Source organism: Ailuropoda melanoleuca, chromosome 18, assembly GCF_002007445.2.
Source record: "Ailuropoda melanoleuca isolate Jingjing chromosome 18, ASM200744v2, whole genome shotgun sequence".
NCBI classification, from domain to species: Eukaryota; Metazoa; Chordata; class Mammalia; order Carnivora; family Ursidae; genus Ailuropoda; species Ailuropoda melanoleuca.
Genome location: NC_048235.1, coordinates 35,276,400 through 35,292,467, shown reverse-complemented (window position 1 = coordinate 35,292,467; position 16,068 = coordinate 35,276,400). Strand labels below are relative to the sequence as shown.

Here is a 16,068-nt window from a genome sequence, read left to right as displayed (position 1 = left end):
AGTTATTTACTTCTTCAGTAAAACTGATTTTAATTAGATATTACAAAGAAAAGATTTAGATACAACTAGTTCATTTTATGTTGTGACTGACTGGTAACACAATGACCACACTAAGCCATTCAGTATTTTTAAAATGTAGGTGTTTGTTAGCTCAAGTACGTACTGATAGGTATCTAATCAAGTGAAGAGGAGGCAGAGATTTCCAAGCAGTTTATGATAGATCTCGGTCAGGAGAAGAAACCATTTCCAACAGAAAGATTTGTCTTCTTTGGGCCTATCAGCCCTTCTCTAGAAATCCTCCCCCTGGATCTGTTTAATTCAGTTGTTACAGAAGATGTTGAAATCGAAATACTGTAATTTCTTGCATAATTTCCCTTCCCACTATAGCTTTGCGAAACCTATGACTAAGATCATGTGTAAATATGATATCAACTTCATCTTCATACTCTCCATGTTCTTTTAGAAACACCAAAGACAGAGAATGCCATTTTTTTCTCTCTTTTTTAATGTCCAAGCCAGCCTTAGCGCCTTAAAGGTCAAGTGTCCCACAGATACCAGTTATGGTCATTGTCCCTATAGCAGGCGTGAACCCTGGATCACCATCCTCTTTAGCCTTTATGCTTCAGTTTCCTCTTCTGCAAAATAGAGATAATATTAGAACCTAAATAATTGAAACATTTGTGAGATAGTATTAGAACCTGAATAATCGAGATAAAACAGATTAAATTCTTGCTAGAGCCTAAGCACAGTCAAAATGGAGCAAGTGCAAAGTGGTCCCTGCTGTTGTCGTTCTGCTCCCCCATCCTCCTCTGTTACTATTTCCCTGGCTTTTAGATTTTCATGCTTTTGCAACCAATGTCTTTCATATTCAGAGGGAAATGTTCTGAAGTTTCAGACCTTCCGAAATTCCATTCACTGTCTACCACCCACCATCCACAGACCATCAGCTCAACGGAGCATATCATCAGGGTTTTCAGTGAAGATCCGTGATACAGAGGCTCCCACTGGTGCAGGCACTCCACCATGTCCAAATCTTCCTATAGTTTGCTGTTCCCCCTCAGCAACACTCTTTTCCATGGCAATTCCAGCTCTCTCTTTGGCTGTTTCTCAGTGTCTCCAGCACAGCTGATTGCATGGTGATCTTCAGTTTCTGAACAAATTATAGTCCATCCAGAAGGACTGCCCTTATATCCTCTTCCAGGCCAGAAGCTTGTTAGTATCGGAGGTACACCATCCATAAGGACGTGGGGAAATCCATCTAACTGGGAGAAATTGTTTCTCTTCTGGCACACCCACGCCCAGCCCTATGTAAGTTATCCTCAGGGATGACTCCTAAGACATCTGCCCCTATGACAACTCACTTTTAGATACTAGGCACCCTCAACCCCTCCTTACCCCCCCCCACACACAGCTGGGAAAGAAAGCTGGACCTTCCTTTCTTTTTACTCTCAGTTCTACACACCTTATTGAATTCTGAGCCCCAGATGATCCAAGCAAGAGAAACACCATCTTTTAGCCTCAGTGATGTCTGAACTCCTACTGAGGACTGGTTTTCAGGTCCTTCCAGGGTCAGAATGTTGGGCATAAATCACCACACATGGTTCTTCTCTTACATTGTGTCAGAGCTTTCTACAGAAACTGAGCTTATAACATTGTCTGAATGGGTACTTTTCTTCCTTCCTTTCATAGTAAGCTTTTAAAATGACTTTCTCTCTGGACAAGCATAGATTTTTTTATTTGAACAAAATGTAGTCCATAACTAATAAATCAGAAGTGTTTTTTTGATTCTTTTGTTCATATGTGCATATTGCGTTTACCTTCACTGTAGGATTTCAAGTCATGTTCTAGAAACCCACATGTCCTTAATACTATACCACCAGCATTTGATCTTCCAGTGTTACCTTTCTCTAAGAGTCCAGATAGCACTTATGTTTTCAGTCTTGGAGATTCCAGAGCCTCTAAAGATGTCCTCCTCATAGCAACTGATGGTATTTGAATATGTAGGAATCTCTACCAGGGAGGTGGGTTGGTCATAAAGTGTAATAAACATCTTCATCAAGTCTTAATACAAAGTCCAAAGAAAACAGTAATATGAATGTATCATGTACAGATGGGTATGGGGGTAGGGATAAAGATAGACATACGTGTACAAAGGTGGAAATGATATTTTTAAGCACGCTGAGCCTGAGTTCCAAAAACAGATGAAAGAGTTAGGGTGCTAGCACATAGAAGAACAAGAATTTGTTAAGAACTAGTTCTTGTCTTTTACCTAGAGACAAAAATTGGATTTCTGAGAAGCAAAGTGACACAACACTAGCAAAGTACTACGTATAGAGGAATAATTCATCGGGTATTTATTAGATAAATGAATTATTTAGATTAACAAATAATATTTTGTTATTATTACTTAAAAATAGAAGACAAAATAGCTTCAGTCTTCATAAAAATGTCAGAGGAGTTCCAGGGAAAATTCAACATATTCCTTCCATCACTCCTGTCTTCTTTGCCCTGTCTGTTTGATTGGCTTAGAAGGCTATAATAAAGGAGGGACAAAGGCCTTTTCTAACTTCTTTGTTAAGCTGTGGACAGGTCTTAAGAAAAATGAAGTCAAATTCTCCTAGGACTTATGAGTATGGAAATTTCCATTGATTTAGCTGGATGGAAAGATGAGGAAGCAGCTCTCCTAATATGGAAATAAAAATTACAGTGGGACAACTGATCATTTACTGAGTGCATACATTTATTTGCATTAAGTAGTTAGTTTTTGCATGTTTTCATTTTTGTCATTTATAATCTCTTAAAAGGCAGGAATGAGGCCTTGTTTGTTTAAGGTCATATATAAAAGACCAACTCAGTAAGACAAGGTGAAGATTAGGGGAAACTTAGTCACTGTTTCTGTGTAAAATTCTATTCAAGGACTAGGCCATGACTTACATGGTTTCTAGGAAAAATTGTCACACTTTTCGTTCTGTGTTGTTTGCTCTCTGTTTTACACCCACCATCACCCTTCTCCAGGACTCATACCTTCCAGCTACGTACTATCTCCATCAACATCTGAATCATCATTTACAAAAACAGAAGTTTAAAATATCAGCCCTTCCAAGGGTAGCTTTTCTCTTTTTAGGGAACAAGGGTTTCAGCTAAGGAAATCCCCCTAACTACGGGCTTTCAGGCATCAGAATGGGAGGTATGTTTTTAGGGGACATTCAGTGAGGGCCTTTCAGGTACATCTAAAATCACAAATCAAAGCCTATTGTGTGCTATGGCATTTTAGTTTTTAGGATGCAAGAGTGATAAAGTAGGAGGCTGGTACTTCAGTCCCATAGGTAAGGCGGACACGCCAGAAGTGAACTGTCGGGAATAAGATCTCAGCTCTGTGACTCCCGTGTTATGTGATCGTGAGCAAGGCACTTACTGAGCTGTGGCTCCGAGCCCTCTTCTGTAAAACAAGTGGCGCCGACCTCAGGAGACTGATGAGAAGACTAAGTGTAAGACTCTTGGCCAAGTTCCTAGCAAACAGTAAGCATTCAATACATGTTGGCAATTATCATGACACAGGAGGCACGACTGTCCCACAGATAATTGAACCCATGGTGTGGAGATTCACCTCAAAGCAGCTAAAATTGTATTAGTACTCTCCATCTTTGTTACCACCAATAGTATGAGTAGGAAAGGCAGAGGCCTTAGAGAGAAATGTCATTTCAATTTAAATCTGAGGGGTGGCAGAGCAGCCACAGTACTCACCTTCAGTAATGGGAGAGGGAGACCCAGTTCCTTTCTCCCCATGAGACAATATGGTCTCTGTCTGGTAGGAACAATTGCCTTTTTAGCTCTTTCCCCAAGGGTGTAAGAATCTCAGCATTCAGCCTATGTCAGTCCCATGTTGGGCTCCTGAAGACCATGACGGCTTTGATAGTGAAAGTCAAGGACAGGACCATAATTGTCGTCAACTCAGCATCAAATATCAAGGATATCCACCTAATACCTTTTTGGCTTTCATGCAACTATTTATAACTTTTCATCCAAACTTGCCAAGAACAGCTTCATTCTGAGTCTCTAACAGTCCCCACATAATTGGGAAATCTTACTTGTCAAGAGAGGATTGAGAAAAGGCATTTATAACAAACTCCTCTCCTCTCCAGTCCAGGACTCACCTCCCTTTGTCTCCCCGCATCCTGTTCTGTTCAGCTGCTGGACGAAGGCAAACCCGGGCAGGCAAAACCCTGGGGTTGCCAGGTAACTCCACACCTCCACAGCTGTCTTCAGCACATGCGCAGCTACGAGGACAATAAAATATTGTTCATTCCTCTACCCCATAACCAATTAGGTCAGCTGTAAATATTGGAATTGCTTGGTAAACATGCTGGAAGATTGTGCTGACTTGTTAATGTAAGTGAAAATGTAATTAGATTTATAACACTTTTTTTTTCCAAACCATAATTTACAACAACAACAGAAGAAAAAAAATTCCCTTGCAACCTGCTGAAATACCATTATTAAAATGCATATGAAAAGTCAATTATGCCAGAGGGAGGTATTTAAGAGAAGTGAGTTTCCATACCCTGGGATTACACCGTGGGGATTACATATTTCTTATTTATTTTTTTTTCCCTGAGATCTTTGCTGCTGCCAAATGAAAAGGAACAGATATTTTACTTATTTCACTCTGAAATATTGCTGCAGATAGTGCTAAAAAGTAAACTAAATAAACTGGCTCCTTGAAAACCTACTCTGTTCTCCCCAAAGGCCCAAGACAAGCTGAGTATCACTGTTCTTTTTTTTATTTACAAGCCCACCTGTCTTTAAGCAATAGTCATGTTCCTTAAAACATGTGGAAATCAAGTTTTGTTTTGTTTTTTTCCTCAGTGTTACTCTGGTTTATGCTCTAAATGAGTGGATCATTAATATATGTACTTCTATGGAGAGCCCTTATGTAAAGACAAGAAACAATGCCTTATTTTTGTTTTTTAAAACCCAGAGTTTCCTCTACTCCCAGGGTCATATTGGGAAGACAGCTGAACCCCTAGACAAGATGGTATTGGCGCCACCACTTGCCCTTGCTAGGCCGAAATTTCTCTGCTGCAGGACCCTCTGTCCCTCAGGAGAGGCTCACCCCTCTTCTGGAGGCTGCGATTCTAATCCCAGTTCCAGTTTTAACCCAGACAGGTTGCTGCCTCTCTGCTTTCTGGTTTTCTCATAATGAAATGTAGGTATTATTATATCTCATCTGTGTTTAAGGTACCAGTGGGGAAAAGCTAGTTTAAAAAAAATCATAAAGCAATTTGTAAGTGTGAGAGAAGTTGCCATTTCCAGTCTCAAACTTCCAGTAAAATGTGCAGTTTAGATAATGGAAGAAATTTTTAATACATCGTTTTTAGAGTCACTAGTGCATACATTGTGGATAAATTACTCTTTCGGGGGAAGATTCTGGTGTTGCTATGTAAGAATCAATCAATAAAGTAAATCACATATGTCTGTGGATATCTATATGATTTACTTTATACATTTATACTTCATCTGAACCTATATATACATGCATTACATATATACATGTTTACAGGAAGATCTAGAGGAGACTGAGATGGGAGTAGCAAACTTTACAGACTTTGATTCCAAGTAGCATCTTACTCCATTGGTACGGCTTAGTAACTGAGAACAATGTACATGGTCTTCCAACATGAAAATGTTCACAATCTTTATTTCTTGACTGATGCGATTATTAGGATTAAGACCTTTGTATTTGCATTTTATCACAAGTAAGAACACGTTAATATTTCTGGTTCTTAATATTTTATGGAAAGCATTTTCATACTGATCAGCTTGATTTGCTTCCACTGAAATATTCTGTTAGATTTTACAGTCAGCCAAACCTCGTGCCTTGCTTTACACTGTTTGGGGGTAGATCTGAATATTCTTGAGCCTTTCTAAATGTCCCTGGTTTCAGTTTTTGCTCACCATGCAGGTATTCAACTGCCAGGATCATGGGTAATATGTTTCCTTTTCTCTTGCTTTATTTCTGTTTTAATCCTTAAGAAATCCTCTTTGTGGATCAACACCAGAAACCAGTTTTAAGAGACTTAGAGATGGCTCAGAGGGAGAAGATAACTGGAAAGTAGTTGTAGGGCCAGGTCAAGTATCTGCTTGGCCTATGAGCTCAGTCTTCCAGGAACAGTTCTAGGCACCCACACCCCACCCCAAGTAATTGATTTCCATCTGCATCCCTTAAGCTCACCCAGGCACAAGGTCTGAGGTAGGGGAAAAAAAAAATCAATGAAACCAGTGGTGTAAGGTTCTGACCTCTTTATATGGATTCTTTTTTGTTTGTTTGTTTACAGTTAATTTGTAGGAGGGGGGAAGGTGAACATATTAAAGAATAAAACAGGCAGAAACCATCCTGGGTGAGTTTACACTCACCCGTTTTTCAAAGGCACAGGCCTATGTCAGGTGACTGACTCTAAATCTTAAAGGTTATTTGGGACCAGGAGGAAGAGCACAGGAGAAGCATGTTTTTACAGTCTGCATAAGCAGATTATCTCTGCCAACTCTGATTATATTCCTCCATTCAGAGGGACTTTCTTGGTCTACCTGCCCACTCAGAATCTTTTTCTTTCTTCAGGGCAGTGGGAGTAAGGGAATACCATTGTAACCCATCAGTTTCTCACTCTTTAGCCAGATACTCTCAGCTCCACCTCCAGGTCTGTGCAGCTGCCTCCAGTTCTTTCTCCTTCCCTTACTCCTTCTTCCTTACTCTCCCTTGTCTTATTGTTTCAGCCAACGGATCTCATGATAGTATTTTTCAAAGCCGGGAACTAATAGAAGAGTAGAGAAGGGATAACACAGTAATTCGCAGGAGTATGCCTGTGTGTATGTGGACACAGAATAAAATTTTCAGGGGATGGGAGGCCTCTTTTCTTAAAAAAATTTTTTTGTTTATTTGACAGAGATAGAACAAGCAGGGGGAGCTGGAGAGGGAGAAGCAGGCTCCCTGCTGAGCGGGGAGACCGATGTGGGGCTCTATTCCAGGACCCTGGGATCATGACCTAAGCCGAAGGCAGACACTTAATGACTGAGCCACCCAGGCACCCATGGAGGCCTCTTCAAACTATATCCCGACCCCTGATCCTAATACAACCCCTGGCTTGTTTTCACACAGAGAATCAAAATGTACCAGGTGAGACATCATTGACAGGAGCACTAAAGTTGAAAAGAAGTGAGAAGAAATGGAGAAGTAAAAAAAGTAATGATTCTGGAACCAATTTCACTATACCAAATGTGCAAAAAATTCTACAATTAATACTTTCCCCAAGTGCCTGATTTCTAACCTGCCTCTATTCACTGTATTCAGAAACAAACTCTAAAGTAGGTAAAAACAAAGGCAAAATAAACAATAAAACCAACGGTGAACCTAGCCAGATCTATTGGCAGCCAACACCTGGGCTAGTGGTCCTGGCGAGAGGTAAGAGAAGCAAGTGAAGAAGTTGTGAGATAGGTTTCTCTTCTAGATTCAATCAGTTGCCCCATTTTCTCTGTTTTACTCCTTAAAATATCTTGAATCTCTCTACCCTTTCCATCTCCAATTCTAATCCCAATCCAAGCCACCATCTTCTTTCTTCTTGGACCACTGGTGAAATTGTGATAGACCCAGTCTCCTCACATCTCCTTTTATCCCCCATTATCTCTCCTTCTTTATACTTAGAATGAGGTATGAAAAATGAAAATGTGACAGTATTGTTTCCCTTCAGCAGTTTGTCAGTACCTTTAAGGTACTGGTTTATGGCTCAGATATTTAAGGATGAGATCAGAATCCTTAACAGTACCCTTCATCATGTGGTCCCTGCCTCTCAGAAAACTCCTCTGGGCTCAAACACTATTATATTTTCTCATTTTTCCAAATATGCACCATACTGCTTTTCCTGGCATGGGCCTCTGTGTATTCCTAGAATGTGCTTCCCTTCCCATACTTGTCTAATAAAATCTCACTCTGTTCCAAGGATACTCCAAAACTCAACTCAAAATACCCTGGATTACCAAGACACAAAGGGCTTTGTATTTGATTCATATCCAATAAAAATCTGGCTTCTCATTATAAGGAATGAACTCCTTTCAAACAAAAATGTGTCTCTCATGTCTTTTATAAGGCTGATTTATCAATGAAATATAAACATTGTAATGAATGTCCACTCACTTGCACATGATAGAAACTCTTTTAAACTAAAAAAAAAACAAGGAAATTCCTAATAAGGAATCACAGAACAGTAAAACTACAAGGGAGAAAGTGCTACTTGTCTTCTGGTGAGATGGGAACCAAGACATGGGAATCTCTGGGCCCTGAGGCAGTGCTCTCCAGCTGCACCCCCACTGGGTCATGGGCGTCATCCTCTGCACAGAAGCTCTCTGTAACTCTGTTCTGCAGAATCTGGCTACGCCTGTCCTCAAGCCACATCCCAGCTCCAGTACCATAAGCCACATGACGAGATTCCCAGTATCCCCGTTTCTCATTATCGGAATAGAGTGTCTGATTGACTGAGCTCAAGTTAGGTTTCCTGACTTGTCCAGTGGAGTCATCAAGAACAAACTTGGCCATGAGTGGGGGATGAGACAGTCCTCAAAGAAGTAAAGAAGTGCAGATAATGGGCTTGGTAGACGCTCCAAAGGATCTACTCCAAATAAAGACAAGAACCATAATCATAATAAGTAAGCAGATTTAAATAATATCATGTCAATTAGAGGATATATATATGTATCTGTGTGTGTTTATACATGTATATGTATAATATATATGTATACATATAATGTATATATAACATATACTTTAATGTATGTATAATATATATGTATATTTTATATATGTATATTATATATATAAAATATATAATTCCATCCCCTTATAGGGTGCACAGTGGCATGGTGAACACTTGTGCCCACCAAACAGTAAATCCATCTTCAAGAAGCGTATGTATGATATGCAAGAAAAAAGGAGGCATCTATTCATTGTAGAGTGATCAAATAAATCTTTGTATTTCCATCTAATATTTGGTGAGTGCCTTTGAGGTGCACTGTGCCTTTATGGATTCGTTAATTAGAAGTTATGGTGCTAGAGATCAGAAAATTAGTGAAATTAATAAGGAAGGCTTCCTGCAGGAGGCAGATCTTGAGCTGCATTTGAGATGCCAAATGCTTTAACAGCTGGCATACCATAAGCCGCATGAATAACAAATAATTAATGCAAAGCAAAGCAAACCTGATTGAAGGAAAATGCAAGTTGGCTTCCTGTGAAATTTACCTGGCAACTAGGGAACCATTAGGACTTTGCTCAAGTCGCTTTCTCGGGTGTTCTGGAAGGCCTGCCTCGAATGGGTACTGCAAAGATTGGTTTATGGCTCAGATATTTGTTACATTTTCATAAGGCTTGGAAACTTAGATGTTATTCACTGCAGCTGCCAATCAAGTACCTGCGTAAAAAGCAAGACAAACATAACAATAAATGCTAAGCACTCCAGTGTGCAGCGACTCTGGCAGGATGCACTGCAGGCTTTATGAATGTGTGAGAGTGAATATACAGAGGCTTGGGGAAAAGGTCATTGGTATTTTTGGAGCAATAAATCAAGTATGGAAAGATTTGCATTTTGGCTGTGTAACATACAGGACTGGATTAGAGGGAGAGAATACTTTGAAGTAATATTTCTCTGCTGACTTGTTTTATTAGCTTCCTTTAAACATGTTACATTATTCCTTATAGAATTTCATTTACTCGGATTGGCAGCTTGATAAATACGTCTATTGGCGATGATTTGGATTGCTCTGGGCATTAATATTATTAAAACCTGTCACAAGGAAATGTCTGAAAGATGACTTACTGTAAAGATTACAGCATGAAATAAATCATCCAGTGGTATTTGTTACCATTTATGGCCTCTTGGAGCTGAGTCAATCCCTTTTTATGTTGCATTATTTTTCAAGTTTTTATAGCCTTACATTATATATTGCCGTCAGAAATGAACAGATGGGGTGTCGAACATGAGCTTTCTGAATAATTCCCACCCTCCAGTTATTTGTATGAAGGACAAGTGCAAAACTGTGTGTTCTCGAGCAAAAAAGGAGAGAGAAAGAGGTGGAGAAGCTGCTGTTAAGGAAAAGGGATCCCTTTTGTCAGATTGTGCAGGCCAATTCCACCAGCTGGTTGGAATCCCTGACTGGCAGTCGCCCTGTTTGGGTTTCAGGCAAGAGATGAGGTGGCTCTATTTGGCTCCAGTGAGCCAACAAATGCCATTTTCAAATGCATTTTCTCAGAGTGCCTCTTGCTGAGACACTTCCACGTTTGGAGGTGAATGTGTCATACTCTTATCCTAAAAAGCTGAGAAATTTGAAACACACACACAAACACACAGAACAAGAAGAAAGACACATTGGAAGCATTTACTATTCTTTGAGTGAGTGACAAATAGGCGAGCATCCTGTGGTGGTGCACAAAGGAGTCTGTGCAGTCTGAATTGTTCAGCAGGGCCCTTAAAATCAATATAAAAGAAATAAAAGTCACCCCATGGAGGTTTTCAGCCCTTTATGGAGGATTGAGGCATAGAGGTCTGCAAGGCCTTGTGCATAGTGAGGGAAGGTGTGTTCTTGGGAGGCTTTGGCTGTCCTCCTCTGATGGGACAGGGCAGCTGCCTAATTGTCACATGAGCCCCTCTGCAGAGTCCTGAGGCCCTGCCACTATTGGTGAGGAGAGAAAACAAACCCACTAAAAAGCCAACCAACTTTTTAAGAGGTGGGGGGTGTGAATTTTTCTCACTTACCTTCTCTACTTACCACTACATCCATTCAGAGCAGTTCTATAAAGTCCCAGCATATTGTAGAGGAACACAGGGTAGACACAGAGTCTAAGTGATGGGAGTCCAAAGTCGTTGCTTACCATCTTAAGACATTGAGTGAGTCGCCTAATTTCTTATCATCATAAGAAGTGTGTAAGAGCATTTTTCCTGTTTACCTTATGGTGTTGCTATGAAAAGTCAAATCATACAGTGCACACACACACACAAACACACACACCACCACCACCACCACCACCGCCACCACCACCATTAAAAGTGATTGGCTCAGCCAGGTGATGGGTATTAAGGAGGGCATGTGTTGTGTGAGTACTGGGTGTTATACACAGCTAATGAATTGTTGAATACCACATCAAAAACTAATGATGTATTATATGTTGGCTAACTGAATATAATTTAAAAAAGTGATTGGCTCCTGCATCTGCCAACAGATCCGTGCCTTCTCTCCAATAAAGCTCTGCATTTTCTCGAGTTTATCGATCTTTCTCACTCATCTCCTCATCCCCAGATCCCTTTCTGTCAGACGCTCCTTCCACTATCTCTTAAAATTGTTACCTTACTAGGAGTGACCTGTAGACACATAATGTGAGCTTCAGCAGCCCCCTCCCCAAGACCAGACCCATTCCCTCATGCGGTACCTCTGACTCTCTTGTCCCCCATCTCTTCTTCTGTGTCATCTTCCCAGAGGCCTTTCATGTTTGCTTATTTGTCACATCTGCATGAGGATGACACCCGGATATATCTGTGTAATTGTTGACATTCACCTTGCACACCTGAAACCAGCAGGACTGAGGACTGCTTCATTCTGGGCCAAGTTCACAGATTTGCTGCCTTTCACTTGAGATCTCAGAAAGTTTTCTGCCCATAACCCAAGGAGAGAGTACCCAAGGATAAATTTCAAATAGCTACTAAGTTTGTAAAGTCAGTTAGTTATGTAGGTTGAATTTCTCACCCCTATCTCTCCTTCCCAGGGCCTCTCTCTCTTCCTCACCCACACTCTCTGTATTCCTCCTTGTCCCCCACAAAGGAATATTTGCATAAGCTCCACCCCAGCTGAGATGAACTGGCAATGCTGAAAGCCCTACAATCTAACTGATACATGAATGTAGAACCCTTAAATCTATAAAGTATGCTTTTCTTTTTTTTCTCCCTCTTTTTGCTTCTCCCTCCTCCTCTTCTTTCCTTTTCCTATTCCCCCCTCCCTTTCTTTTTCTTTTACCTTTTAAACTTTATTTACTTTTGCTTCCCCAGACATGTGTTGATTGAGTCATCAAAGTTCTCAGACTCTTCTGAATAAGAATCTTGTTGTCTCTGTTTCCATAGAGCAACTTTCTTGTCTCAGATGAGACTATGATTCACCAAACTAAACCACCAGTGGATTACCTTTTCCAGATCCAGATACTTAGTGTGGACCTGCCTTCATTGTTCTCCCCTTATGAGAAAACTTTGATGTTCACCAATTTCCCTATCAGTCCACGTCCTCCCACATGTTAGGGAGGAAAAGCATGGCACTAAGCTTGAAGCCTGACACTCTTATTCACTGGCAGCCACATAATTTCTCTTGGCTAAATCCCCATCTATACATTAGAAAGGAAGTAGACATGATCATCTAAAGCTCCTTTAAGCTTTAAGTTATCTCTTGCTCCTGGTTCAGCTTCCATATCTTGAAACATCCTCATAGTAACTGATTTCTACTTGTGTCATTTTGCCTTTTGTAGAGAGAAAGGATTCCCCTGATGATAATTACCAAATCTCTTTGTCTGACCAATTTCAAGATAATACCTCATGCAGAGTTTACAAATCCTTCTTTTGTTTTAGCTCTCATTTTAAAAAGTTCTTATAAATCCACTACAACCATTAAGCCATTTAGTAAATTATGCTAAAGGGGGGTGTGTGTGTGTGTGTGTGTATGTTCTGTTGTGTTGGATGTGGGGTCAGGAAGAGAGGCAGTATGACCCAGAGTGACCTGATATAAAAAGTTTCATAGTAATGTCTAATTACTGCTACTTGCCTCTTTATTATTAATTCCACAATTCCAGCACATAAAATAACTTAATCATTTTCAGAATTTGCATGACTAATGGACTGAGTTCTGATAGAATAAGGATAAGTTTCATAATTAGGTTTTGCTAGGAACTTGTATAAACCAGTCTATTTATAATTTGGTCAGCTCCTGATTTTTAATGAGGGCACTGAGAGTGACTGAAGCCTCTGGCAGCATTCACTTCATATTTTAATTACCCACAGTAATTCTGACAATTACACACATGTCATAAATCACATCATAATGACCCATAAAGAAAGTATATTTAATTACTGGAAGGGGAGTTCTCAGATTAAACAGGTAGATGGGATGTGCTAAGATATGAACCATATTTGAAAACTGAGCTGCCTGATTCTGTGATATGGAAGAACCAGCCTCCGAAACTTGCACTATAGAGAATAAGGAAACCCATTGCCAAATTTCCAGTTTTAGCTCCAACATGTAAAGAGCTTTGAAGTCATCACTTCTGTTCTTATAACAGGAAAACAAACAAACAAACAAACAAACAAAAAAACCCTGAACAAACTGAAAATTAAAGACTTTTCTTCGCCCATCACAGAACTGAGGATTGCAAGGCAAACCATCACCCTGAAATCTGGAGAGTCACAGCAGAGATCTTTATGGGGGGAGAGAGCCATTGGAGCCATAAACTGGTATGAACACTTAAATGGTAATTTTGATGAATTCCTGGAGGTCTAATGCGGATTAGGTGAAGAGTGAAAAATTCCTTGGGGCTGCAGGCTTTCAAGGACCTCCACACTTTTGGGGATTTTACCTTCAGGAACTCTACAAAATTCTCACAGTAAAGAGCCAGAAAAATACCCTCAGTAACTCTGACAGCAGAAGGGGAACAGTAACTGTGGTGAAATACACCCAGGGATTCACTGTAACACAGGCATACTCGCTAAAGAAAGAGATTTTACTAATGCCTCTCAGGTGGATTATAGTTGAAAATGTTGCAAGGTGCCACGCATGCAAGAAACAGTTCTTAGAGAAACCAAAGACAAATGAGACAAAAGCAAGGACACTAGAGGAATTTGAAGCTTCTGGGAACTTCAGCAACAGTGAGGATTAAACACAGTGCAACTGCTAGCCAGATTAACATAAAACCTCATATTCACATCTATTTACTTTAGTTCTTATTATTTAATACATCATATCCCATTGTAAAAACAAAACAAAGCAAACCAACAAAAAAGTATGCTAAAAGGCAAGAAGGAACACTATTTGAAAAGACAAAGCAAATATTAGAATAAGACTCAGAGATCTCACCAATTTGGAATTATCAGGCTCTGATGAAAAAAGTAGCAGCATGGAAGAACAAATGAGTAAGTAAGCAAAGGAATGGAAACTCTAGGAATCAAAAGGAAATGCTAGAAATAAAAAATACCATACCAGAAATTTTTTAAAAAATGCCTTGATGGGCTCACCAGTAGACTGGACAAAACAGAAGAGAGAACAAGTGAGCTTGAAGATATGTCTTCAGAAAGTTCCCAAACTAATATGAAAGGAAAAAAATAATGAAAAATCAGAACAATATTGAAGAAATGATACAATTTCAAATTGTATATAACATGCATTATTGGAATATGAAGAGAAGAGAGAAGAAAGCAGAAGAAATATTTGAAGTAATACTGGCTGATAACTTTCCAAAACTAATGACACCAAATCACAGAACCACAAAGTTCAGAGAATACAAAGTATGATAAATATGAAAATATCTACAACTATGCATATCCTATCAAGCTGCTTAAAATAAAACAAAGAGAAACTCATGAAGGAAACCAGAAAGGAAAGACTAGCCGACCTGTGGAGGAACAGGGATAAGAATTACAGTGGACTTATTTTCAGAATCTGTATTATAGAAGAGAGTGAAGTGTTTTTGTATGGTGTAAGAAATGGTCCAGTTTCATTTTTCTACATGTGGCTGTCCAATTTTCCCAATGCCATTTATTGAAGAGACTGTCTCTTTTCCATTGGATATTCTTTCCCACTTTGTCAAAGATTAGCTGACCATAGAGTTAAGGATCCTAGCCATCAAAAAAAAAAAAAAAAAAAGAAAGAAAAAGAAAATGTGGAATTTAAGAAAGAAAACAGAGGATCATAGGGGAAGGGAGGGAAAAATAAAATAAAAAATCAGAGAGGGAGACAAACCATAAGAGATTCTTAACTCTAGGAAATAAACTGAGGGGTACTGGGGGGGGATAGGGTAACTGGGTGATGGGCATTAAAGAGAGCATGTGATGTAATGAATACTGGGTGTTGTATGCAACTGATGAATAACTGACTCTACCTCTGAAATTAATGACACACTGTGTGTTAATTAATTGAATTTACATAAAATAAAATTAAAAAAATACAAAATAAAAAAAGAGAGTGAAGTGAAATATTTAAAGTGTTGGTAGAAAAAAACCCCATCAACCTAAAATTTTATATGAAGTGAAATTTTCCTTCAGAAGTAAAGGAAAGGGGCACCTCAATGACCCAGTCAGTTAAATTTCTGACTTCAGCTCAGGTCATGATCTCAGAGTCCTAGGATTAAGCCCTTCCTTGGGCTCTGCACTAAGCAGGAATTTGCTTGTCCCTCTCCCTCTCTGTCTGCCCCTCCCCCTGCTGTGCTCTTTCTGTCTGTCTCTGAAATAAATAAAATCTTTGGGGGGAAAAAGAAGCGAAGGAAAAATACTTTTTCAGATGGGCAAAAACTTAGGGAATTCATCACCAGAAGACCTGCCCTGCAAGAAGAGTCAAAAGAAGGCAAGAAAGTAAGAAGGTCTTTTCAGGAAGAAGAAAAGTGATATAGGTCAGAAACTCACATCTGCGTTAAAAGAGCATTACAGGAGGAATAAATGAAGGTAAAATAAAATATTTTTCTTACTCTTAATAAATCTAAAATATACTAATTTAAAGTAATGATAGTAAAATTGTATTGGTGATAATAACATAAATTGAATAATAGCAGTGTCATAAGAGAGGAGATGGAGGCATTGGGCTGTTATAAGCTACCAGCATGACACATGAAGCATTATAGTTATTTGAAGGTAGACTTAGTAAAAAATGTATATTGCAAATTTAAAGGCAACTCCTAATTAAAAAAAAAAGGAGTTCAAACAATATGCTGAGAGAGGAGATAAAATGGAATAATATAAAATGCTCAATTAAAACCAGAGAAGGCAGGAAGAAAGGTGTGGGAGAAGAAAA

The 16,068-nt window shown here is 39.4% G+C and overlaps 1 protein-coding gene across 1 annotated transcript in view; it reads left to right on the top strand.

Moving 5' to 3' along the window:
• The window catches only part of KCNU1 (potassium calcium-activated channel subfamily U member 1), a 143,030-nt gene that overhangs the window by 78,515 nt on the left and 48,447 nt on the right, over window positions 1–16,068 (top strand). The window contains 2 exon segments of the mRNA XM_002917235.4: window positions 772–785; window positions 14,269–14,332. Of these exon segments, the coding sequence (XP_002917281.1) occupies window positions 772–785; window positions 14,269–14,332 (78 nt within the window).